At 43.9% G+C, this 27,026-nt stretch overlaps 1 protein-coding gene across 1 annotated transcript in view; it reads right to left on the bottom strand.

The window, feature by feature from the left end:
• Positions 1–27,026, bottom strand: part of SCFD1 (sec1 family domain containing 1) — a 145,091-nt gene that overhangs the window by 79,283 nt on the left and 38,782 nt on the right. The window contains exons 11-14 of the mRNA XM_068253884.1: positions 15,884–16,023; positions 15,637–15,727; positions 11,414–11,487; positions 5,535–5,616 (exon numbers count right to left, since the gene is read on the bottom strand). Of these exons, the coding sequence (XP_068109985.1) occupies positions 5,535–5,616; positions 11,414–11,487; positions 15,637–15,727; positions 15,884–16,023 (387 nt within the window). The remainder of the gene's footprint in view (positions 1–5,534; positions 5,617–11,413; positions 11,488–15,636; positions 15,728–15,883; positions 16,024–27,026) is intronic.

The following is a 27,026-nucleotide window of genomic DNA, read 5'->3' on the forward strand; positions in this document are numbered from 1 at the left end:
AGAAACATTTGAGTTTAAAGAGTTTGTTTAAGGCGCTGTGGGCGGGACTGTTTATGCTATTTGTATTGCATCATCGTACTATTCAGGCTGCTAGGAAGCAGACACAGACTGAATCTCTTTGAGAAGGCTGCAACCTGCCAGTCTGTGTTGTGGGAATGTCATGCAATTGGAGTGTGTTTTGTTGCACGCTAAATAAATGCAGGGCTATGGAGTCGGAGTTGAGGAGTCAGAACAATTTTGGGTACCTGGAGTTGGTGGTTTCAATAAACTGAGGAGGCGGAGTCAGATTATTTTTGAACCAAATCTATAGCCTATGTAAAAATTAGACTAAGGAGTCGGAATCGAGGAGTCAAAGTCGAAAAAGTTTGGGTATCTGGAGACTGAGTTGAATGATTTTTTGTACCGACTCCACATCCCTGAATAAATGTACAATTGCACAGCAGTGCCAGATACTGTCTCTTTTTGCACACTTTAGAAAATGTGTGCATGTAGCCGTGTGCAATCATAGGGCTCCATTCACAAAAGCGTGATAAATGCTATCACAGCACGCAAAGGTTTGCACGCTTAAAGGATTACCCCGTGTGATAAACGACCGTTTACGCGCGTGATCGCACGCAAACATCCGTTTATCACGCAGAGTAATCCTTTACACACGCAAACCTTCGTGTGCGGCAGATCACGTGATAACTGCTGTGATAGCAGTTATCACGCTTTTATGAATCAAGCCCATAGTGTGCGTGTAGCTACAGAAGTCTAGGCAGTGTTTTGAGGACAGCCAATTAATTACCCTGTATATTAAGTGATGTGGGAGAAAACCCACACAGACACAGAGATAATATACAAACCCCATGCAGATAGTGTCTCTTTGTCAGCAACAGCCATGCTAATTCAATAATGTGTGGGCAGAATGTACACCTGAGATGGTTATTAGAAGTACTGCAATTCGTATAAGACCTTTTACTTGTTTTTCTTGTTGCTTAGCCGCGTGTTATTTTTAACTGGAAAATTCAAAACATTCCTTTTTTGGAACAAAATTTTCCACAGAAACATCATCCGGAGTTTATATGACAAACAAATTATCCCAACCAAAAACTGTGCCTAAAAACATAAGAATAGCTGGGGGAAACAATTAAGCAGACACACGAGGCACTGGGAGCTGCGCTGTGACCTCTTGGGTGAGCAGCCATACCCGGCTGCCAGTGCTGAAGAATGCTCTGCTGCATCATCTGGCAGCACAGTCTCATATCATCTGTTTCTCATTTTCATATTTTCTCATTTATTACCACTGCTTTGCCCTGAGTGATCTAATCCAAACCTTCTACTTAAGAATAAGACTTAAAGCTACTGAAGATCCAAATAATGTGCCATGTTTCCTTCCGATGTGATGCTTTGCAACGTTTGTTTTCTTTCACGATGTCTTAATACCATTATAACCAATAAATGTTAACCAAAGGTCTATAAACTCTGACAGCCTCCTGTGTGAGACTATACTTTTAAACGCACTTCTTTTTTTTTAGCATATGTTATTAGGCAGCACAGTGGCATAGTGGTTAGAACTCTCTCCTTGCAGCACTGGGTGCCTGGTTCGAATCCCAGGGCACTATCTGCATGGAGTTTGTATGTTCTCCCCATGTCTACGTGGGTTTCTTCTGGGCACTCCGGTCTCTACACACAACCCAAAAACATACAGATAAATGAATTGTCTTCCCCTAAATTGGCCGTAGACTACGATACATACACTACACAAAATATACATATTACTATGGTAGGGATTAGATTGTGAGCCCCTCTGAGGGACAGTTAAGTGACAAGACAATATATTCTGTATAAGCGCTGTGGAAGATTTTGGCACTATATAAATGCTAAATAATAATAATAATTCTATTACATCGGACACCATCCTGGGAGTTCTCTAGCTAACCTGAAGGGCACAGGCCCAACCTGTATACTTTTCAAGCCTTCTTATAATCTATGAAACTGGTGCAAATCTGAGTGCACCATATATAAATCATGTATTTGATTGATGAAACAAGAATTGGTTCAAGAACGTCCAAAGCTGGGATTATACTCCTGAAGAAATAAACACCCCTATTGTCTAAATTCACGAAACACGGTGAGTTTGTTTCTTAATACCATGGCTGAAAATGATGTATTTGTTATGTACTTGACAAATAGGGCTCACTGCTCTTACATAGGGGGGACACCTGGATTTCTGCATATGCATCCCTTCTAGGAGAATATGCCCTTTTCCCTGCAACACGGAATGTGAGGTGCAAAGGAAGTAATACCTAATTTATAACTGTAGTAAAAAGAAATACGGATGGCAATGTGCGATTTTTTGCTGCTTTTTATCACGTCTATTTTATTATTATTATTATTATTTAGTATTTATATAGCGCCAACATATTACGCAGCGCTGTACAGTGTATATATATATATCTTGTTACTAACTGTCCCTCAAAGGAGCTCACAATCTAATCCCTACCATATGTCTATATTATGTAGTGTAAGTACTGTAGTCTAGGGCCAATTTTAGGGGGAGCCAATTAACTTATTTGTATGTTTTTGGAATGTGGGAGGAAACCGGAGTGCCCGGAGGAAACCCACGCAGACACTGAGAGAACATACAAACTCTTTGCAGATAGTGCCCTGGCTGGGATTCGAACCAGGGACCGAGCGCTGCAAGGCGAGAGAGCTAACCGCTACGCCACCGTGCTGCCCCATTATATGGGGTCAATATGTGTGATATTTGTTAATAAACTATATTTTTAATATTTACGAACGACCTGACACACACTCTATTCCCCTCTATTACTTGTTACCATTGATATCGTCAAAAAATCCTATTCAGCAATTTTGTTGTTAATTATATAGGATGTGGGAATACTACCTTACCTTTTTATTGATACTGGAGAAGTTGTGCTGCTGGAGAGATACGTAGAGGGCACACTTCTCCTGCGAAACTGGCTCCGACTGACGTAAGTGATGGGACCCAGTTCCCGAAGCTGCGGCCAGCGGAGGATGGAGGCGTGGGAGCGATCGGAGCGGATGGGGCTGGAGGAAGCCCCAGGTATGTATAAATCTTTTTGCTCTCGTCAGCTCTGGTACACTTTGAAGTGAACCTCCAGACTAAAAATCTACTTAGGGCTCTTTCACATTAGGGCAGATTTTCTGCGTTTCAACGCAAAGGGTAAAGTTTGCGTTACCCAAGGTGAAATGAAAGTCCATAGACTTTCATTTTAGCTTTCACATATAACGCAGCCTTTTTGTGCGTTGCGTTACACTGCACCCAGGCGCAGTTTTTCGGCCGACGCTAGCTTTATGCGTTACAATGTTAGTCAATGTAAAACGCACACTATGCGCGTTTTTAATCCGTTAACGCAGGCAATCAGTCCCAGAATGCAACAGAGGAACAATGTAGAAAGTTGAAAGCTTAAAAGAAAAAAAAAATACCTGCGTTTTTCTATGTGCTGTAACGCATTGAAAACGGATTAAAAACGCACACTCACTGCAGTGCAACGCATATCAAAACGCATACAACAAAACGTATGCTTTGAGCTTTCTCCAACGCAAGTTCTGATGTGAAAGAGCCCTTAGCAGCACTGAAAAGGCTTGGTGTATCTTTAACAGTTTCACAGCATCAAAACTTTGTTTTTCTTACCCAAGCTTCATTTTTAACTGAACAGAAGCTAAGCTCCACTTCCTCAAAGAAATCTGTCGGGGCATTATTCCCCTGATGCTGTGCAAAACATGATGGGATTTCGAAAGTTGTTGTTCTTGTTGCCTAGCGCGCGCAGCTGGGAGGGGTGATCAGGACACAGGACAGTTGGAACTGTGTCTCATGCTCCATCACCTCCTTTCAACCAAAAAGATGGCTGCCCCCATGAAATCACAAACATTTGCATGTTCTTTTAAAACAGGGTGGGTAAGAGATTATATTATCTATCTATTTTAATTAACATAACTAATGTAACTTAATGACAGTATGTTTGTTTAAGCTGAAGTTCCTCTTTAAAGAGAACCCGAGGTGGGTTTTAAGAATGCTATTAGGACACAGAGGCTGGTTCTGCATACAATGACCAGCCTCTGTTACTATACTGTGCCCTCCCAGGCCCCCCTCCGCTCTGCTGTCCCCCAGAAAAAGAAACGCCATGCTAGTGACCTGCAGCTTGTCGCTAGCCGGCTGTTTACATCTGTCATTTACCGCCGATCCCCCGCCTCCTCTATAGCGACGCTCCCCGCCTACGTCCCTTCCCTCCAATCAGCTTACTGTGTGTAATAATTTTATTATTTTTGCTTGGTAACTGGGGGGGGGGGGGGGGGGGGGGGAGGGAGGAAAGAGGGGATTAAATTTGTTAATTTTTATGAAAATGTAGCTTGAGGGTATTTTTTACTTTTTGCCACTAGATGGCGGTGATAACACTATCCTGGCTTACCAGGAAAATGTCTTGTTTTTTTTGTACTGTCATCACTTCACTTTCATTATTATGAATGGACATGGCCCCTGAGGGTCATGTACATTCACTCTAGTCACTGCAATTAGGTCGGGGGAGCATCAGTTCCCCTTCCTCAAAAACGAAACTAGCTGGCGGCGGGGGACCGGAAGAGCCGTGAGTTACTGCAAGGGCACAGGATGGCTGCATGGGGCTGGTAGACGCCCAAGGTAAGTGAAAAACTTTTTTTTTTTTTTTTAGCGTTAAGGTTCCCTTTAAGTCAACCATCTGATCCTCATGCTTGTTTAGGGTCTATGGCTAAAGGTATTAGAGGCAGAGAATCAGCAGAAGAGCCATGCAATAATGAAAATAAATATGGCAGCCTCCATATTTATTATTGTTGTTCTCTCACTTTAATTGCCCTTTAAGTCCTCTACAGAGTTGCAGCATCACACATGTGGATTCTCTCCATTTGGTAGGTGAATATAAGGCGAAAAAAGGATATTTCTTATGGTCTGCCTCTGGTTATCATATAAACGCTCCTACACACGCTTGCTTGATGTCATCCAATTGGGTTTGGGAGCTGATCCCTCAGGCGACATCGCTGGGCCGAATTTGTACAGACACAGAGTCAGCTGTACAGCTGATGACGCGTTCTGTTGCTATGCAGGGAGTAGAAGCCTGACGGAGCAGCGCCATTATGACATCACACGATGGGCGGGGTATCGGCTGATCCACCTGACGACACGTTGGCCGAGCTGTAGTCGCTGGTCAGGGGCTACTGCACACACACCGGATTATCAGCAGAGGTCGCTATTTTCTGTCTCAGCAGGCTTTAATCAAGAGTGTGTACAGGTCTTAAGCAAACTAAGTTGATAAAAGTGGAAAAGCCAAAACTCTATAAACAGTGTCCAATTTACAACTGTCTGAGTGGCAAAAATAAGTCTGTGTGTGGCCAGCTAAAAGAGAAACAGAATGTTCCATTTATTCTCCAGAGAACACCTCCTCACAAACTAGGTACAGTAAATTATAACCCTGACAAAAAATAATTTGCCAATGAGTGTATAATGTATGTGTGTGCATTTTCAACTGACAACTGACCTTGATATGTTCCAGTACGGCAGTGGCTACATTTGTGTGCAGATCTATAAGTCTCTTCTTCTCCAGGAGCTCAGGGAGGGAGCTAAGAAGACAGAAGAATAATTAGGTTAATGCTTCAAATACTTTGCATGCTATCTGCAGCCAGCTTGTTTGTTATACATTCTATATAGAAGGGTCAGAATGTAAATGTCCATATTTCTTTCACACTCAGTATTCCTTATTTATATTTACAAAAAACACTATCAGCTGCACTTATGCACGTACAAGCCCAAGTGCAGGGCCATTCTCAATGGTATGCACTCTTTATTGACCACATTCTGACCTTAAAGAGAATCTGTAACGTCAAAACGTCCCCTTGGGGGTACTCCTCGGGTGGGGGAAGCCTCAGGATCCTAATGAGGCTTCCCACGCCGTCCTCTGTCTCTCAAGGGTCTCGCTGCATCCATCCGTACAGCGGTGACGTCAATATTTACCTTCCCGGCTCCTGCGCAGGCGCTCTGACGCCTGTTGGCTCTGAAGTAGGCGGAAATACCCGATCGCTGTCGGGTCTACTCTACTGCGCAGGCGCAAGTATCCGGCGCATGCGCAGTAGAGTGGACCCGACTGAGATCGGGTATTTCCGTCTACTTCGGAGCCAAAAGCAGCCACAGCGTCCCCGCAAAGGTAAATATTGAATTGACAGTCGGGTCTGTCGCCGGCTGTTCGGAGGGCTGCAGCGAGACCCCCGTGGGACAGAGGACGGCGTGGAAAGCCTCATTAGGATCCTGAGGCTTCCCCCTCCCGAGGTGAGTACCCCCCAGGGGATGTTTTTGATGTTACAGTGTCTCTTTAACACCTGATATTAATGGCTTTAGGACCACGGTAATTAAAATCTAGGTTTCAATTAGCCCGCTGCACGCTTCCACCGACCATATCAACATACAACAGAATGCAGATAATAATTTAGGATACCCACTTTTACAGATGGCTCTGAAGCCCTTGATAATTGCCCAGGTTGCCCTTATGAAAGCGCTAGCCCTTTTCTTGTCCCATGTGTATGTTTTAGTATGCTGCCTGGTCAGTTGGGGCACAGGGTGAGACGTATTATGCTCACCCTGCTGCTGCTGAAACACCGGGCGGCATTCCCCTCTAAGTCAAAGAAACTCGGAGAGAGAAGTAGTTCCAAAATTACCCCTACGTGGGGCACAGACTATAGCAGTGCAGCTACAGCTGCACCATCAACTGGCGCTACTTACCTCCGTGCATGTGCCCAGATGCAGGGCTGTGGTGTCGGTACAAAAATCATCTGACTCCGACTCCCTACTCCTCAGTTTATGAAACCTCCGACTCCAACTCTGACTCCGGGTACCCAAAATTGCTCCGTCTCCACAGCCCTGCCCAGATGACCTGCTTTGTTGTCCCGCTACATTTTCCTGCCACCTGGCTAATAAAAATTCTGGGGAGAACACTGATGTCAGTTTATTGACAGATCACCCTGGGATGTCAGTTTACTGCCAGAGCACCCTGCGATGTCGGTTTAATGCCAGAGCACCCTGGGATGTCAATTTATTGTCAGAGCACCCTGGGATGTCAATTTATTGTCAGAGCACCCTGGGATGTCAGTCTACTGCCAGGGCACCCTGGGATGTCATTATTGTCAGAGCACCCTGGGATGTCAGTTTATTGTCAGAGCATCCTGTGATATCTGTTTATTGTCAGAGCATCCTGTGATATCGGTTTATTGTCAAAGCATCCTGTGATATCGGTTTATTGTCAGAGCACCATCGGATGTCAGTTTACTGCCAGAGCACCCTGGGATGTCAGTTTACTGTCAGAGCACCCTGGGATGTCAGTTTATTGTCAGATCATACTGGGATGTCAGTTTACTTTCAAGGCACCCTGGGATGTCATTTAATTGTCAGAGCACCCTGGGATGTCAGTTTTTTGTCAGAGCACCCTGAGATGTCAGTTTATTGTCAGAGCACCCTGAGATGTCAGTTTATTGTCAGAGCACCCTGGGATGTCAATTTACTGCCAGAGCACCCTGGGATGTCAGTTTATTGTCAAGCCATCCTGGGATGTCAGTTTACTGCTAGAGCACCCTGGGATATCAGTTTATTGTGAGAGCATCATGGGATGTCAGTTTATTGTGAGAGCATCATGGGATGTCAGTTTATTGTGAGAGCATCATTGGATGTCAGTTTATTGTGAGAGCATCATGGGTTGTCAGTTTACTGCCAGAGCACCCTGGGATGTCAGTTTACTGCCAGAGCACCCTGGGATGTCAGTTTACTGCCAGAGCACCCTGGGATGTCAGTTTACTGCCAGAGCACCCTGGGATGTCAGTTTACTGCCAGAGCACCCTGGGATGTCAGTTTACTGCCAGAGCACCCTGGGATGTCAGTTTACTGCCAGAGCACCCTGGGATGTCAGTTTACTGCCAGAGCACCCTGGGATGTCAGTTTACTGCCAGAGCACCATGGGATGTGAGTTTACTGCCAGAGCACCCTGGGATGTGAGTTTACTGCCAGAGCACCCTGGGATGTCAGTTTACTGCCAGAGCACCCTGGGATGTCAGTTTACTGCCAGAGCACCCTGGGATGTCAGTTTACTGCCAGAGCACCCTGGGATGCCAGTTTACTGCCAGAGCACCCTGGGATGTCAGTTTATTGTGAGAGCATCATGGGTTGTCAGTTTACTGCCAGAGCACCCTGGGATGTGAGTTTACTGCCAGAGCACCCTGGGATGTCAGTTTACTGCCAGAGCACCCTGGGATGTGAGTTTACTGCCAGAGCACCCTGGGATGTCAGTTTACTGTCAGAGCACCCTGGGATGTCAGTTTATTGTCAGATCATACTGGGATGTCAGTTTACTTTCAAGGCACCCTGGGATGTCATTTAATTGTCAGAGCACCCTGGGATGTCATTTTTTTGTCAGAGCACCCTGAGATGTCAGTTTATTGTCAGAGCACCCTGAGATGTCAGTTTATTGTCAGAGCACCCTGGGATGTCAATTTACTGCCAGAGCACCCTGGGATGTCAGTTTATTGTCAAGCCATCCTGGGATGTCAGTTTACTGCTAGAGCACCCTGGGATATCAGTTTATTGTGAGAGCATCATGGGATGTCAGTTTATTGTGAGAGCATCATGGGATGTCAGTTTATTGTGAGAGCATCATTGGATGTCAGTTTATTGTGAGAGCATCATGGGTTGTCAGTTTACTGCCAGAGCACCCTGGGATGTGAGTTTACTGCCAGAGCACCCTGGGATGTCAGTTTACTGCCAGAGCACCCTGGGATGTCAGTTTACTGCCAGAGCACCCTGGGATGTCAGTTTACTGCCAGAGCACCCTGGGATGTCAGTTTACTGCCAGAGCACCCTGGGATGTCAGTTTACTGCCAGAGCACCCTGGGATGTCAGTTTACTGCCAGAGCACCCTGGGATGTCAGTTTACTGCCAGAGCACCCTGGGATGTCAGTTTACTGCCAGAGCACCATGGGATGTGAGTTTACTGCCAGAGCACCCTGGGATGTGAGTTTACTGCCAGAGCACCCTGGGATGTCAGTTTACTGCCAGAGCACCCTGGGATGTCAGTTTACTGCCAGAGCACCCTGGGATGTCAGTTTACTGCCAGAGCACCCTGGGATGCCAGTTTACTGCCAGAGCACCCTGGGATGTCAGTTTATTGTGAGAGCATCATGGGTTGTCAGTTTACTGCCAGAGCACCCTGGGATGTGAGTTTACTGCCAGAGCACCCTGGGATGTCAGTTTACTGCCAGAGCACCCTGGGATGTGAGTTTACTGCCAGAGCACCCTGGGATGTGAGTTTACTGCCAGAGCACCCTGGGATGTCAGTTTACTGCCAGAGCACCCTGGGATGTCAGTTTACTGCCAGAGCACCATGGGATGTGAGTTTACTGCCAGAGCACCCTGGGATGTCAGTTTACTGCCAGAGCACCCTGGGATGTCAGTTTACTGCCAGAGCACCCTGGGATGTCAGTTTACTGCCAGAGCACCCTGGGATGTCAGTTTACTGCCAGAGCACCCTGGGATGTCAGTTTACTGCCAGAGCACCCTGGGATGTCAGTTTACTGCCAGAGCACCCTGGGATGTCAGTTTACTGCCAGAGCACCCTGGGATGTCAGTTTACTGCCAAAGCACCCTGGGATGTCAGTTTACTGCCAGAGCACCCTGGGATGTCAGTTTACTGCCAGAGCACCCTGGGATGTCAGTTTACTGCCAGAGCACCCTGGGATGTCAGTTTACTGCCAGAGCACCCTGGGATGTCAGTTTACTGCCAGAGCACCCTGGGATGTCAGTTTACTGCCAGAGCACCCTGGGATGTCAGTTTACTGCCAGAGCACCCTGGGATGTCAGTTTATTGTCAGAGCACACTGAGATGTCAATTTACTTTCTGGGCTCCTTGGGATGTTACTTTCAGAGCACCCTGGGATGTTCCCCACACCGTAAATACCTGGAGAACTCGTGTGCTAGGTCCCCTGGACCTGTTACTGGCCGGTGCCTTGTCTCAGCCGGATTGCTCCTACGGCTTCAGGAAATCACCAATAAAACATAAGAGACGGCACACCACTGGCTGCAATGAAATTGCTGTATTCGGAACAAGCGTACACTACATGTTACGGATATTACATCCTTCCTCAGGTGTATAACACACCTGAGGAAGGATGTAATATCTGTAACATGTAGTGTACACTTGTTCTGAATACAGCAATTTCATTGCAGCCAGTGGTGTGCCGTCTCTTATGTTTTATTGGTGACACCCTGGGATGTTAGCTGGCCCCACGTGGTACAGTGTCCTACTGTGCAACGTGTGTAGTGCGTTTCTGTGTTTAGTGTATGTTTCTGTGTGTGTAGTTAGCGTGTGTTTCTGTGTGTGTAGTGTATATTTCTGTGTATAGTGTTTTGTGTATAGTGTGTTTCTGTGTATAGGGTGTTCCAGTGTGTGTAGTGTATATTTCTGTGTATAGTGTGTTTCTGAGTAAAGTGTGTCTCTGTATATAGGGTGTTTGTGTGTGCGTGTAGTGTACGTTTCTGTGTATAGTGTGTTTCTGTGTGTAGAGTGTGTGTGTTTCTGTATGTACAGTGTGATTTCTGTGTGTCCCCTGTCAGATGGCACTGGGGCCCTTTGCAATTGCCCAGGTTGCCCTTATGGAAGCACCAGCCTTACATTACCTTGTCCCATGTTTACATTTTCGTATGCTGCCCGGTCAGTTGGGGCGCAGGGCGAGACTAGTGATGGCTCACCCTGATGTTGCTGAGTCACTGGGCATCATTAAATACTATGACCCCTTCGAGTAACTCGTAGCAACTCGGAGGGAGAAGTAATTTTGGGTCCGGCAATCACTGGAACCCCAAATTACCCTTATGTGGGGTGCAGACCATAGCATTGCAGCTATAGCTGCGCCATCAACTGGGGCTATGCACCTCTGTGCGTGTACCCAGGTAACTTGCTTTGCTGTCCTGCTCCATCCGGTAACATTTTCCTGCAGGCGGGTGAGAAAATAGTCTGGGGAGAGCACAGTCCTATATCTACATATTGCTGTATATTGGTGTGTAGCCCCGCCTTCCCAGTGTTGCTTAGACTAGAATTCACATCCCAGAGCATTCTGGGAGACTCTGCATTATTTTCACCAGCTTCGGAATCCTCGGTAAACAAACATTTTGCAGAGTTGAACCTGATAGGACTAAAGATGCCACCACGTGTGATTAATTACCAAATGTAAATCATGGCGAGGAAAAGGTTTTACAATGGGAAAACACTAACTAAATAATTTATAAACCGGTATTGTATAAAAAAAACAAACAAAAAACAAAAACGTTATGTTATTTTCACTACAGAAATGTGTTCAAACACCAAGGAACCAGACAAGACGTGCTCACCTTACGGCTGAGGTTAATTTAGCCGTATTGTCTGACAGCATGCTGATTGCGCCTTCATCTTCCCCTTCAAGCCCCTGAGTAGAAAAGAAACATCATGGTTTACTCACTGAGAAAGAAATTATAAACTAGAATGGCAAAAAGGACCTTGAGTATTAGAAGAAAGGTCTGTGGGTCACAGATATGTAAGATAATGGGAGCTCACCACATCATGCGAAGTTCACCATCACCATCCACAGGAATCGAAATAGAAGCAATCCATATATAAACAAGAAGCAAAGGGATGGGTTCAACCAATCAGGATAATATTCCTTTTATTCAAGCATTTGCTACTCATCCAATATGACAAAGCACAACAAAATGTTATCGCTTGGCTTTAGCTGTTGGTTGTCAAGCCATTGAACATTTTGGATGACTGGAATATGCTTGAATAAAAGGAACGTTATATTGACTGACTGAGCCCATATCTTTGCTTCTTGTATGTGAAAAGGACATTGGGGCTTCTTTACAGAGAAGTGATGATCTGATTGGAGATTGTAAGTTCTTTGTTCTCCTGCAGATTACCCTTAAAAAAGCCCGTACACACGCCTGACCGCCTTAGCCGATAATCAAGCGTGCGTACAGCAGCCCCCGACTCAAAGCCCGCGAGAGATCCACCCAGCAGATCTACTCACCCCTGACAATACTGCCCTCCTGCATAGCAACACAGTGCGACAATGCGTGTGTGCAGCCAAGGGGATCAGGTCGATCCCTGCCAGGCGGCACCCGTCAAAGGTGTGTACACTCCTTAGGGATGGTCACATTATAAATAGTCGATTTGCTTGATTAAGGCACAGCTCAGAACTTTATTCTTATTACTATAACCATTGCAGAGTAGCAGCTCAAAACTCAGTCCACTTCAGTGAAGCCTCATATCAGAACTATTGATCACCCTTATGGTGGCCATACATGGTACAATTTTTTCATACAATCTTACCATTTCTATGTAGTGTAAGGGTAAATTAAGTGAATATACTGAAAGGATAATTTAGGCAGTTACCTTATATTACATAGAAATGGTAAGATTGTATGAAAAAATTGTACCATGTATGGCCACCATTAAGGTGGCCACTAAGGTTCCAATCTTTTTCATCCAATCTTACCATTTCTATGTAATGTAAAGTAACTGCCTGAAGTATCCATTCAGTATATTCACTCAATGTACCCTTATACTACATAGATTTGGTAAGATTGGATGAAAAGGATTGGATCATCAGTGGCTACCATTATGGTGGCCATACATGGTACAATTTTTTCATACAATCTTACTATTTCTATGTAGTATAAGGGTGAATTAAGTGAATATACTGAAAGGATAATTTAGGCAGTTCCCTTACATTACATAGAAATGGTAAGATTGTATGAAAAAAATTGTACCATGTATGGCCACCATTACTCTGATCAGCAAAATCAGAGCACTGCACAGACTTCAATTTTTGCTGCAGAGTGACACTTAAAGAGAAACTCCAACCTAGAATTGAAGTTTATCCCAATCAGTAGCTGATACCCCCTTTTACATGAGAAATATAATGCATTTCACAAACAGACCATCAGGGGGCGCTGTATGACTGATTTTGTGCTGAAACCCCTCCCACAAGAAGCTCTGAGTACCGCGGTACTCTGGGCAAACTGCCACAATGTAACAATGTTCACAGACAGGAAATGGCTGTTTACAGCTGTCTGTAACAGCCAGAACAGCTAGGAGCAGCTACATAACCTGCCCACAGTAAAAATGTCACCATGTAATAAATGTCAAAATGTAAATCAGGGATTTTAAAGATTTTACAATGAGCAAACACTGACTAAATCATTTATACACAATTATGGTAAAAATGAAGCACTTTTTTTACTACATTATTTTCACTGGAGTTCCTCTTTAAGGCCCTGTTCCCACTGCACGTGTTCCCATCTACGTTTCGGGAACGCGTGCAGGAGGCCGACACGCACGACATGGACTGCACTGTCTGATGTTCACACTGCATGCGTTCCAGACCAGTGCGGTCCGGGAACGCATGCTGCACGCATTTTTTGCAGAAACACGAGGCTTACCCATTTATTTTAGTGAATGGGATCAGCCACGCAACGCATACAAACACGGATGGTGTGCGTTCGTATGCGTTGCGTTCCGAACGCACGGCCGTCCGCGTTTACTAATGTGAACGTGGCCTAAGTGACGTTTTGAAGTGGCAGACAAAACAACAACCCTGTATTTTGTATTTCCACTCTGTGCCACTGAAGCCAAAAGCATTTAAAACATGCTGACATGAAGTGTAACAAGTGTATTTTTCTAGTGACTTACAAAGTATTATTGACGATTGACTGATAACACAACTAAAACAACAGAATTTTTAAAGGACCGCTATCGCAAAAAACGTAGGCAGTTAAAATGTGACAGAATCAACAGGTTTTGGGCCAGTCCATCTCCTCATGGGGATTCTCAGGGTTTTCTTTGTTTTCAACAGCATTTCCTGAACGGCAGTTTTACGGCTATAATAGTAAGATACCAGCCAGCCTCCCTAATAATTGTAATCCAGTCACATTTTTTTGTCAGAAACATCTGCTCTACATGCTTATTCAGGGTCGATGGCTAAAAGTATTAGAGGCAGAGGATCAGCAGGATAGTCAGTCACTGGTATTGTTTGGTTTCAAAAGAGCTTTATTGAAAAATATTTCAAGGCATCTGCATTATCAAGATGACTAGAGAACAGTGTAAACGTCCCAATTGAGAAACAAAATTCAAGAAAGAACAGCAATTTGTCAAAGTTATAACAGTAGTTAAAGAAAAGCGCAGTAAATTTTGTCAGTCAGTTTCAGAGATTATAGTGGTGAAACCAATCAAAAAGAGCAATCAACATTACAGTATTTTCTTGGGTTCCCGTGCGAAAGTGAATAGAATAAACATCAATTTTCCAAGGTAGGTTAAATCATCCTCATTATCAACGTATGGATTTCACTATAGTGCCCAAATTTATTAGCCACATCGACGAGAACGCTTTCAGTCCCCAATGGATTACAGTTTCAACGACTGAAGACCTGTCTGCACTGTCAGCAACCTCTAGATATGGCTGCCATGTCTTAATAAAGCGATGTTCTGTGTCCATAAGGTCGGCATTTATTTTCTCGCATATCATATTTTGGTTAACGTTAGCCAGAATCTGATCAAAGGAAAGGCAAGGCTGCTTCCACCTCAACTGGTATTATTTAAAAGGAAATAAATATGGTAGCCTCCATATCCCTCTCAGTTCAGGTGTACTTTAAAGTAAATCAGATACTTACCTTACAAGAGTGAAGCCTCAAGATCCTATTGAGGCTTCCCTAGCTACTCCGTTGTCCCCTGTTGCTGAGCGTGGCTTCCCTCCACATCGGGTCTGCACAGCTCCTCTTCCTGAAGCGTAGCCGTGCAGTAGCAGCGAGAGCCCACAACTTACTGCGCGTGTGGGCTTGGTCAGCTATTGTGCGGTCACGCTGGAGGAAGAAGAGCTGCCGGTCACCGTATATGATTAGCGACAATGCCTTGTTGCTAATCTTCCAGGGTGGCGGCGCTCAGTGACGGGGGAAATCAGAGAAGGGAGGAAAGCCACAATAGGATCCTGAGCCTTCCCTCTCTTTAGGTAAGTATCTAATTTTGTACCCAAGCTTTGGCTCGGGTACTCTTTAAGAACTATCCTTGAGTAGCTGTGGTGACTTCTACCATTATCAATGTATGAGAAGGCATAGCATTTAGGCATGTTAGGCTTTCCTACTTCAGCAGCAGTGACTGAAGGTAGGTGTAAAGCAATATTCATGATTTAATGCAAGTTAGACTGCAACATTTGATACAATATTACATCCTTCATAGACATGCTCTACCCCCAAAATAATGAAGTTGAATTACACATTCAGAATGACATCTAGGCAATTAGTATGGCCAGAGATCGTCAATGAGGTGCAAATAATTCTGGCTTGCATGCAAATTTCATTCAAAGGTACTAGATCAATCAAATGCCCTTCCTGAGGATTTTGATTGGTCTAATTTCAAGCTGCATACAATCTGCAGTTGTACTGAATGATCATCCCTAGACGGCACAGATTTCTCTTTAGGAAGGGCTGCTTTAGACGGCATAGGTTTGGTTAAAAATTTTTTTAATTTATAACAATAAAAATTAATTGTAAAATACATGGATTACAGTGGCTAAATATCTCCTTACCATTATGGTTTTGAGTCTTTTAACTTCATCTTCTTGGTTGCGGTAAGATTCTAGCTCTTGCTGCACTGACTCCGCAACTTCAGGGAAGGGGCTGAGGAGAAGAACAGAAACGGATCTAGGTTCTGCATAGCTAAGGAAACTGGGATTTTATGGATTTCTGCTTCTGAGGCTCATAGAAAATTGTCAGACAACACAAAAACATAAACAAAGGAAAATGGAAACCAAGTAAAGGTATAGCTCCACTTACCTGCCTTTATGTTTCTGCCAGAACCTGTCTGCCACTGTCAGGTCATAGGACTTAATGTTCTTCTTCTTTGGCCGGGCTCCAGAGGGGCTACTTTCTGCAGGTGGAGTCTCTTCTAAATTGACCCTGTTCAGGTGAAAGTCCTAAAATGAGATTACGATTAAGGTTATTTATTATTTGGTATTAGAGCTGAAATCTTCTGCAGCGCTGCACATTGTATGTTGTGTTGTCACTTAACTGTCCCTTAGAGGGGCTCACAATCTAATCCCTACCATAGTCATAGTTCTATATCGTGTAGTGTGTGTACCGTAGTCTAGGACCAATTTAGAGGAAGCTAATGAACTTATCTGTAGGTTTTTGGGATGTGGGAGGAAAACTGAGTGCCCGGAGGAAACCCACACAGAGTAAACAGAGGAAATCCAACAGTTGGATTGACTTGAGCTGCTTCTTATCAGTTGTTTGAACAATAGCAAACAACTTTTTTGGGTTGTTTCAACAACAAAAGTTGTTTGATAATTGTGCATTTAAAATACTTTTGTTGAGCGTGTGTATGAGGCTTTAGGATGGTCAATCTGTAAATCAATGCAGTTTGGAATGGAACCAATCAAATGCAGTAGTGGCTGTAATTTTTAAAGGGGACTAATGGGAAGGGTTTTAGAGGACGCATGTGTGAACTGTGGCCCGAAGGGGGTGGGGGGTTAATGAAATAGATAGCTGGGGTTTTTGAAATTCTCTGAAAAATTATGACTTAAAGAGACTCCGTAACAAAAATTGCATCCTGTTTTTTATCATCCTACAAGTTCCAAAAGCTATTCTAATGTGTTCTGGCTAACTGCAGCACTTTATACTATCACTGTCTCTGTAATAAATCAATGTATCTTTCCCCTGTCAGACTTGTCGGCCTGTGTCTGGAAGGCTGCCAAGTTCTTCAGTGTTGTGGTTCTGCTATGAACTCACCCTTCCAGGCCCCTCTCTGCACACTGCCTGTGTGTTATTTAGATTAGAGCAGCTTCTCTCTTCTCTCTTATCTTTTACAAGCTGGATAAATCGTCCTCTGAGCTGGCTGGGCTTTCACATACTGAGGAATTACAGACAAGGGCAAAGCTGTTTGCAGGAAGAAAAGAGCAGCCTGAAACTTCAGTGCATGAGAAATGCAGGGGGAAAGAAACACACAAATGATCTCTTGAGATTCAAAAGGAATGCTGTATACAGCCTGCTTGTGTATGGATGTATTTTCTATGTGTGGACATACTGTACATCAACCTACTTCCTGTTTTGGTGGCCATTTTGTTTGTTTACAAACATACTTTCTAAAACTGTTTTTAACCACTTTTAATGCGGCGAGGAGCGGCAAAATTGTGACAGAGGGTAATAGGAGGTGTCCGCTAACGCACTGGTATGTTTACGTTTGAGCGATCTTAACAATACAGATTCTCTTTAAAGCTGGTTGGAGTTATCATCTTGCCATAAAATGCCACATAAACAAACCTTTACACAAGCGAAACAGTAAACAGAAAAAAGAGCAGCATAAAATGAACACAGTTAATCTTATTTTTCTGAAATGAACTGATTTATGACCAGTACACAGAAGTGGAAATTTTTTTACTGAACCCGTTGATTCTAATTTTGTTGCCAATGCTGGACAAAAGAATGTTTCTTACATCAAAAATGAGGATAAAAAGCAGAGTTTTGTAGCCATAAGTGTAACAGGAGAGAAACGTGGGCAAAGGATGTGTATAGCAACATTTATACCAGGGTAAATAAAGACATATGGAGCCAAGATCGGAAAGCCGTAATCAATATAGAGTTCTAAAACAAAATTACAAAGCAAGTTTGCAGTTTAAAGTATACATGAGGCAAGATAAGGATACCTAAGGTAAGCACAGAAGTATGTTCATGCTGGATCTACATACATGTGCATTGTCCGTTCCATTCCTTGTCCCTCCTGGTTACTGTAATCACTTATTGAAAAATCTGACTTTTGGCTTAAAGGGGCACTACAGCGAAAAATTATAAAATGTAAAATATGTGCAAACATTTACAAGAAGTACACTTTTTCCATAGTAAAATGAGCCATAAATTACTTTTCTCCTATGTTGCTGTCACTTACAGTAGGTTGTAGAAATCTGACAGAAGTGACAGGTTTTGGACTACTCCATCTCTTTATAGGGGATTCTCAGAGATATATTTATTTTCAAAAGCACTTAGTGAATAGCAGTTGCTCTGTCCAACTGCCAAAAAAAAAAAAAAACTGTGTAGGGAGCAGGGAGGCTGGCCAGCATCATTGTTTAAATCCTTTTTAGGGAATATCTTTATAAAGAATAAAAAGCCTTGTTGAGAATCCCCTATGAAGAGATGGACTAGACCAAAACCTGTCACTTCTGTCAAATTTCTACTGCCTACTGTAAGTGACAGCTACATAGAAGAAAAGTAATTTATGGCTCATTTTACTCTAGAAAAAGTGTACTTCTTATTTGTATATGTTTGCACATATTTTAAATGTCATAATTTTTCGCTGTAGTGCCCCTTTAAGGCAAATTCTCAGGCAGGAAGAGGCAGGCATACTGTGATGTTCCCTCCTACTATCCTCCTATTCCCTACTCTTAAGGGGAGTAAAGGAGGTGGGTAAGAGGACGGAATGTGAGAGTGATAGGAGGGAACCTGCATCTTCCTGTCTGAAACAATGACTGTGCATGTACAGGTAGTAAACAAGCTATAGTGTGTGCTGATCTTTCCTTAAATAATGTGTTATGAACCTTTCCTCACTGCTTCTACCACTGTACATAGACTGTGAATAAACCCTCTGTGTTTGCAGATGTTTTCATGATTTAAACAGAGTATGGGTGTATGGACTGCTAATGACTCCTTAATGTAAATAGTGGAGGTGATAAATCTGTGTTTGATGCCTGGTACACACCATGCAATTTCCCATCAGATAGATGGGTCGATAGATAATTTCCGACAGATCCGATCGTATTTCCAATAGTTTTTCTGATCACCTTTATGCAAATCGATCAGAAAAACGATTGGAAATCAGATCTGACCCGTTGGAAATTATCTATTCAACCCATCTATCTGACGGGAAATTGCATGGTGTGTACCAGGCTTTATCTTTAGAGCAAAAGCAACATTAGTAATACAAGTACTGTACATGACATTATTGGTTAGTTCCTTTAAACAAACTTGAAGGGAACCTAAACTGAGAAGGATATGGATTTTTCCTTTTAAAATAATACCAGTTGCCTGGCTCTCCTGCTGATCCTGTATCTCTAATACTTTTAGCCACAGCCCCTCAACAAGCATGCAGATCAGGCGCACTGACTGAAGTCAGACTGGATTAGCTGCATGCTTGTTTCAGGTGTGCGATTCAGCCACTACAGCCAAAGATATCAGCAGGACTGCCAGGCAACTGGTATTGTTTAAAAGGAAACATCCATATCCCTCTCAGTTTAGGTTCCCTTTAAGTAAAGTATACAAATAATTTAAAGTCTGCTTCCAAAGGACAGTCAAAATCAATTAACCTTCCTGGTGAAGCCGCGCAGGAGGATTTCTCAGGCCCTGCTGGGTCGTTTTGCATAATTTTTTTTTTTTGCAACACGCAGCTAGCGCTTTGCTAGCTGCGTGTGCACTCCGATCGCCGCCGCTCCGCGCCGATTAGCCACCGCTCGCTGCGCCGCCCCCCCCGCCCCAGACCCCGTGCGCTGCCTGGCCAATCAATGCCAGGCAGCGCTGAGGGGTGGATCGGGTCTCCCAATGACGTCACGACGTCGCCATTGCTTGTAAATGTGCTGAAAAGTTATTTTTATCAATTAGGTGATAAATAAGTCATTCATGAGAAGTTTTGAGAATAGAGTCCAATGTGTGTTCCCACCCCTCCTTTTTTAACACCAACTCCTATTGCTGTTAAATAATTGGTTAAATTGAAAACAAGGCAACAGAATCTCAACTAGGATGACTCACCATAATGCAAATACCAGAGAGGTCTCGGTCACCATGGAAAGGCTTGTCATGGACAAATTGAAGCAAATCAAGTGATAGCTCAAATCAAGGGAGGTGAGAGAAACATACATCTCGATGAAGAAAACTTTCAAAACTGGCGGCAGACTTATTACACAGGGGAGAAAGACTGCCAAAGGGTGAGCTGTGGAACTGGAAGCTTTATTTTCACTGCTTTCTTCAATCTGGCTCAAATAATGGTAGATATAGTACCTAACTGGAATAATGATGATGGCAGTGAAGTGAAGACTTTCTAAAAACAGTGTATGTGCCATTATTAGTAACTTATCTCCACTGTGAAATTACTTTCTGTTTCAAGCCCTTCACAAAGCCTCAGTAAAGGAAAGCTGCATCATTTATAGTAATATTCACAAAAAAATGTACAGCCCATCAGGAAGAAATCTGTACCAATTTTCCTCTCAGAATTCCATACACTCCATTTCTCCCCGTGGTCCTTCTGGATCGTACTTGTCTCAATCCCAGGGATTTTCTCTAACAGTCATCTTAATACTATTATACACACAGCGAATAAACACCTAAGGAGGCTATGTTCTCTGTCAGCTTCAATGTCATTCCAAAAGGTGAGAAATAGTTGCAGTGCCCTGCTCACCCAGAACAGCACAGAACTCCAGCAGATAATACCACACCCACACAGGCACTGAATGCCGCAAGCACAAACGAGGTTTGTCAGCCGTTTTAAACACATAGCACCACTAGTGAGGATCTGAGGTAAGGCGCTAATGCACACGTTATTCATTTTAAGGGGCATCCCGCTAATCCCCAAGAATACAGTTACATTAATAGGCCAATTTAAGAAGTGCTTGTGTTTGCTGTCCTTGACTGTGCCCACCCATCGTGATGCGGCTGAGCTATAGATCTATGACAAAAAACAACACCTCGTTCTCAGGGACCACCACAATCTACATCAAACATTACAACAGAAGGAACAGCATAATAAGCCACAATTAATTATCCCTGCAACATCAAAGTCCCTCCATCCAAATTCAGTATTGTCCAAGCACATTTTCAATAAAGACCACCCCCCCCCCATCAAGGCAAGGGTCTCCACAAGATCTTTGAAAGCACCCTCTGTTATCTGGCACCAAGATGTTAGTAGCAAGGGCATCCTGACTGGTCTGCAGCTATAAAACCCTATATGCAGAAGGCTGTGTGTGTTATAATACAGGAACACCCTACCAGATGTGCAGGTTCACAGATGCTCAGACTAGTAATCTTGTCGTCCCAATCTGACCTTTGTGAAAGTCACTCAGATCCTTACAATGTGGAAATGAACAGAGGTGCCAAAAGGATAAAAGTATCTAAAACGTAAAAAAAACAGGGGAGGCAGTGGTGGACTTATCTCCTCCAAGAAGACACAAAAACAGGTTGATATATCAACAAGCAAATTTATTTGATGAGACTATCTGTGAGACAGAGGCGCTAGGCTGAATCATAGACACTTGCTGCTGTATGCTCCATGCTCAGTTGCCTGATGAAGTGGGCCCGACCTGTGAAATGCATTGCTTTGACCCTTTGGAGTGTATACTGTATATAACAATGGGGTAGGCATGGCAGCACTCCTCAAGATACGCCTCTGAACAGACAGCTCTGTCAGTGTCTACTTGTATCGGGGTAGCAACTTCCTGTTTCACTTGCAGTTCTATACTCACCATTCGAGGTAAGCAGTGAGTACAGAACAGCAAGAGAGACAGGAAGATGGCTGCCCAGATACAAGAAGACACTGAAGCCTGGATCTCTAGCAAGTAAAGAACTGCACCGGAGATGAGAAGATGGCTGCTTGGAATAAGGAGAGGTAATTATGTGTACACAAGCTCTCTACTTAACTATGCATTACATACAGTATATACCTTCTGCTCAACATACAGTCAGGCCAATAAATATTGGAACTTGGACACAATTCTAACATTTTTGGCTCTATACACAACCACAAAGTATTTGAAATGAAACGAACACTATGTGCTTTAACTGCAGACTGACGGCTTTAATTTAAAGGGACATGTAGGGGGGTCAGGGGAAAATGAGTTGAAGTTACCCGAGGCTTCTAATGGTCCCCCACAGGCATCCTGTGCCCGCGCAGCCACTCCCCAATGCTCCGGCCCTGCCTCTGGTTCACTTCTGGAATTTCAGACGTTAAAGTCTGAAAACCACTGTGCCTGCGTGGCCACACCCTCACTCCCGCTGATGGCACCAGGAGCGCACTGCGCAGGCCCAGTATGGTCTGTGCCTGCGCCGTGCGCTCCTGGTGACATCAGGGGAAGCGAGGACACGGCAACGCAGGCGCAGTGGTTTTCAGACTTTAAAGTCTGAGATTTCAGAAGTGAACCGGAGGCGGGGCCGGAGCATTGGGGAGTGGCTGCGCGGGCACAGGATGTCTGCGGGGGACCATTAGAAGCCCCGGGTAAGTTCAACTCATTTTCCCCCGACCCCCCCCCCCCCCTACAGTATCCCTTTAAGGGTATTTACATCCAATTCAGGTGAACGGTGTTGGATTACGATTGCATATCTGCCTCCCACTTGTTAAGGGAGCAAAAGTAATGGGGCAGAATAAAAACTGTGCTCCTGTTTTAAGCCGGACAAACATTGTACAATTTCAGGTAGATTAGGTCATTAAATCCATATCTACCTAATATTAATCGTTTTCCTGGTCTACCAGCTCACACCAACAGTTGCAGTTTAGATTTTAATAAAACTCTTGCGAATACAGACGGCCACATAAAGCTGCCTTGGCAAAGTTCCATCTACCGTGTGAAGATCCGGAATGCTGAATCTTTAAACAGATATTTCCGAGTGCATTGTCGTCTTCCTCACCCTTCTCTCTGGAAGTTGCTTCCTGGAGCACCATGCTTCACCCCTCCTCCATTTATAACAAAGATGCGTTGACCTGGTATATTAGCAAGGGGTTTGTACAGCACTCTAAGGCCCTGATCTGTCGCCCAAGTTGTGATCACTTTGGAAAGCAACAACTTTGTGTGTATGCTCCTTAACCACTTGAGGACCGTGGGCTTTACCCCCCTTAAGGACCGGCCACTTTTTTTCCATTCAGACCACTGCAGCTTTCACGGTTTATTGCTCGCTCATACAACCTACCACCTAAATGAATTTTGGCTCCTTTTCTTGTCACTAATAAAGCTTTCTTTTGGTGCTATTTGATTGCTCCTGCGATTTTTACTTTTTATTATATTCATCAAAAAAGACATGAATTTTGGCAAAAAAATGATTTTTTTTTACTTTCTGTGCTGACATTTCTCAAATAAAGTAAAATTTCTGTATACATGCAGCGTGAAAAATGTGGACAAACATGTTTTTTGATAAAAAAAAAACCCATTCAGCCTATATTTATTGGTTTGGGTAAAAGTTATAGCGTTTGCAAACTATGGTGCAAAAAGTGAATTTTCCCATTTTCAAGCATCTATGACTTTTCTGACCCCCTGTCATGTTTCATGAGGGGCTAGAATTCCAGGATCGTATAAATACCCCCCAAATGACCCCATTTTGGAAAGAAGACATCCCAAAGTATTCACTGAGAGGCATAGTGAGTTCATAGAAGATATTATTTTTTGTCACAAGTAAGCGGAAAATGACACTTTGTGACAAAAAAAAAAAAAAGTTTATTTCTTCTAACTTGCACCAAAAAAAAAAATGAAATCTGCCACGGACTCACCATGCCCCTCTCTGAATACCTTGAAGTGTCTACTTTCCAAAATGGGGTCATTTGTGGGGTGTGTTTACTGTCCTCACATTTTGGGGGGTGCTAATTTGTAAGCACCCCTGTAAAGCCTAAAGGTGCTCATTGGACTTTGGGCCCCTTAGCGCAGTTAGGCTGCAAAAAAGTGCCACACGTCGTATTGCCGTACTCAGTAGAAGTAGTATAATGTGTTTTGGGGTGTATTTTTACACATACCGATGCTGGTGGGAGAAATATCTCTGTAAATGACAATTTTTTAATTTTTTTTTACACACAATTGTCCATTTACAGAGATCTTTCTCCCACTCAGCATGGGTATGTGTAAAAATACACCCCAAAACACATTGTACTACTTCTCCCGAGTACGGCGATACCACATGTGTGGCACTTTTTTGCACCCTAACTGCGCTAAAGGGCCCAAAGTCCAATGAGTACCTTTAGGATTTCACAGGTCATTTTCAGACATTTGTTTTCAAGACTACTCCTCACGGTTTAGGGCCCCTAAAATGCCAGGACAGTATAGGAACCCCACAAATGACCCCATTTTAGAAAGAAGACACCCCAAGGTATTCCGTTAGTAGTACGGTGAGTTCATAGAAGATTTTATTTTTTGTCACAAGTTAGCGGAAAATGACACTGTGAAAAAAAACAATAAAAATCAATTTCCGCTAACTTGTGACAAAAAATAAAATCTTCTATGAACTCACCGTACTACTAACAGAATACCTTGGGGTGTCTTCTTTCTAAAATGGAGTCATTTGTGGGGTTCCTATACTGTCCTGGCATTTTAGGGGCCCTAAACCGTGAGGAGTAGTCTTGAAACAAAATTTCTCAAAATGACCTGTGAAATCCTAAAGGTACTCATTGGACTTTGGGCCCCTTAGCGCAGTTAGGGTGCAAAAAAGTGCCACACATGTGGTATCGTCGTACTCGGGAGAAGTAGTACAATGTGTTTTGGGGTGTATTTTTACACATACCCATGCTGGGTGGGAGAAATAACTCTGTAAATGGACAATTGTGTGTAAAAAAAATCAAAAGATTGTCATTTACAGAGGTATTTCTCCCACCCAGCATGGGTATGTGTAAAAATACACCCCAAAACACATTATACTACTTCTCCCGAGTACGGCGATACCACATGTGTGGCACTTTTTTGCACCCTAACTGCGCTAAGGGGCCCAAAGTACAATGAGTACCTTTAGGATTTCACAGGCCATTTTTGTTTCAAGACTACTCCTCACGGTTTAGGGCCCCTAAAATGCCAGGGCAGTATAGGAACCCCACAAATGACCCCATTTTAGAAAGAAGACACCCCAAGGTATTCCGTTAGGAGTATGGTGAGTTCATAGAAGTTTTTATTTTTTTGTCACAAGTTAGCAGAAATTGATTTTAATAGTTTTTTTTCACAAAGTGTCATTTTCCGCTAACTTGTGACAAAAAATAAAATCTTCTATGAACTCGCCATACTCCTAACGGAATACCTTTGGGTGTCTTCTTTCTATAATGGGGTCATTTGTGGGGTTCCTATACTGCCCTGGCATTTTAGGGGCCCTAAACCGTGAGGAGTAGTCTTGAAACCAAATGTCGCAAAATGACCTGTAAAATCCTAAAGGTACTCAATGTACTTTGGGCCCCTTAGCATACTTAGGGTGTAAAAAAGTGCCACACATGTGGTACCGCCGTACTCAGGAGAAGTAGTATAATGTGTTTTGGGGTGTATTTTTACACATACCCATGCTGGGTGGGAGAAATATCTCTGTAAATGACAATTGTTTGATTTTTTTTACACACAATTGTCCATTTACAGAGAAATTTCTCCCACCCAGCATGGGTATGTGTAAAAATACACCCCAAAACACATTATACTACTTTTCCTGAGTACGGCGGTACCACATGTGTGACACTTTTTTACAGCCTAGGTGCGCTAAGGGGCCCAACGTCCTATTCACAGGTCATTTTGAGGCATTTGTTTTCCAGACTACTCCTCGCGGTTTAGGGCCCCTAAAATGCCAGGGCAGTATAGGAACCCCACAAGTGACCCCATTTTTAGAAAGAAGACACCCCAAGGTATTCCGTTAGGTGTATGGCGAGTTCATAGAAGATTTTATTTTTTGTCACAAGTTAGTGAAAAATGACACTTTGTGAAAAAAAAAACAATAAAAATCAATTTCCGCTAACTTTTGACAAAAAATAAAATCTTCTATGAACTCGTCATACACCTAACAGAATACCTTGGGGTGTCTTTTTTTCTAAAATGGGGTCACTTGTGGGGTTCCTATACCGCCCTGGCATTTTACGGGCCCAAAACCGTGAGTAGTCTGGAAACCAAATGTCTCAAAATGACTGTTCAGGGGTATAAGCATCTGCAAATTTTGATGACAGGTGGTCTATGAGGGGGCGAATTTTGTGGAACCGGTCATAAGCAGGGTGGCCTTTTAGATGACAGGTTGTATTGGGCCTGATCTGATGGATAGGAGTGCTAGGGGGGGGTGACAGGAGGTGATTGATGGGTGTCTAAAGGTGGTTAGAGGGGAAAATAGATGCAATCAATGCACTGGGGAGGTGATCGGAAGGGGGTCTGAGGGGGATCTGAGGGTTTGGCCGAGTGATCAGGAGCCCACACGGGGCAAATTAGGGCCTGATCTGATGGGTAGGTGTGACAGGAGGTGATTGATGGGTGTCTCAAGGTGTGATTAGAGGGGGGAATAGATGCAAGCAACTGGCGAGGTGATCAGGACTGGGGTCTAAGGGCGTTCTGAGGGTGTGGGCGGGTGATTGAGTGCCCTAGGGGCAGATAGGGGTCTAATCTGATAGGTGGCAGTGACAGGGGGTGATTGATAGGTAATTAGTGGGTGTTTAGGGTGGAGAACAGATGTAAACACTGCACTTGGGAGGTGATCGGACGTCGGATCTGCGGGTGATCTATTGGTGTGGGTGGGTGAACAGATTGCCCGCAAGGGGCAGGTTAGGGGCTGATTGATGGGTGGCAGTGACAGGGGTGATTGATGGGTGGCAGTGACAGGGGGTGATTGACAGGTGATTGACAGGTAATTAGTGGGTTATTACAGGGGAGAACAGATATAAATATTGCACTGGCGAATTGATAAGGGGGGGGGGGGTCTAAGGGCAATCTGAGCGTGTAGGCGGGTGATTGGGTGCCCGCAAGAGGCAGATTAGGGTCTGATCTGATGGGTAACAGTAACAGGTGGTGATAGGGGGTGATTGATGGGTAATTAGTGGGTGTTTAGGGTGGAGAACAGATGTAAACACTGCACTTGGGAGGTGATCGGACGTCGGATCTGCGGGTGATCTATTGGTGTGGGTGGGTGAACAGATTGCCCGCAAGGGGCAGGTTAGGGGCTGATTGATGGGTGGCAGTGACAGGGGGTGATTGACAGGTGATTGACAGGTAATTAGTGGGTTATTACAGGGGAGAACAGATGT

This window comes from Hyperolius riggenbachi, chromosome 9 (genome assembly GCF_040937935.1).
Source record: "Hyperolius riggenbachi isolate aHypRig1 chromosome 9, aHypRig1.pri, whole genome shotgun sequence".
Classification (NCBI taxonomy): Eukaryota; Metazoa; Chordata; class Amphibia; order Anura; family Hyperoliidae; genus Hyperolius; species Hyperolius riggenbachi.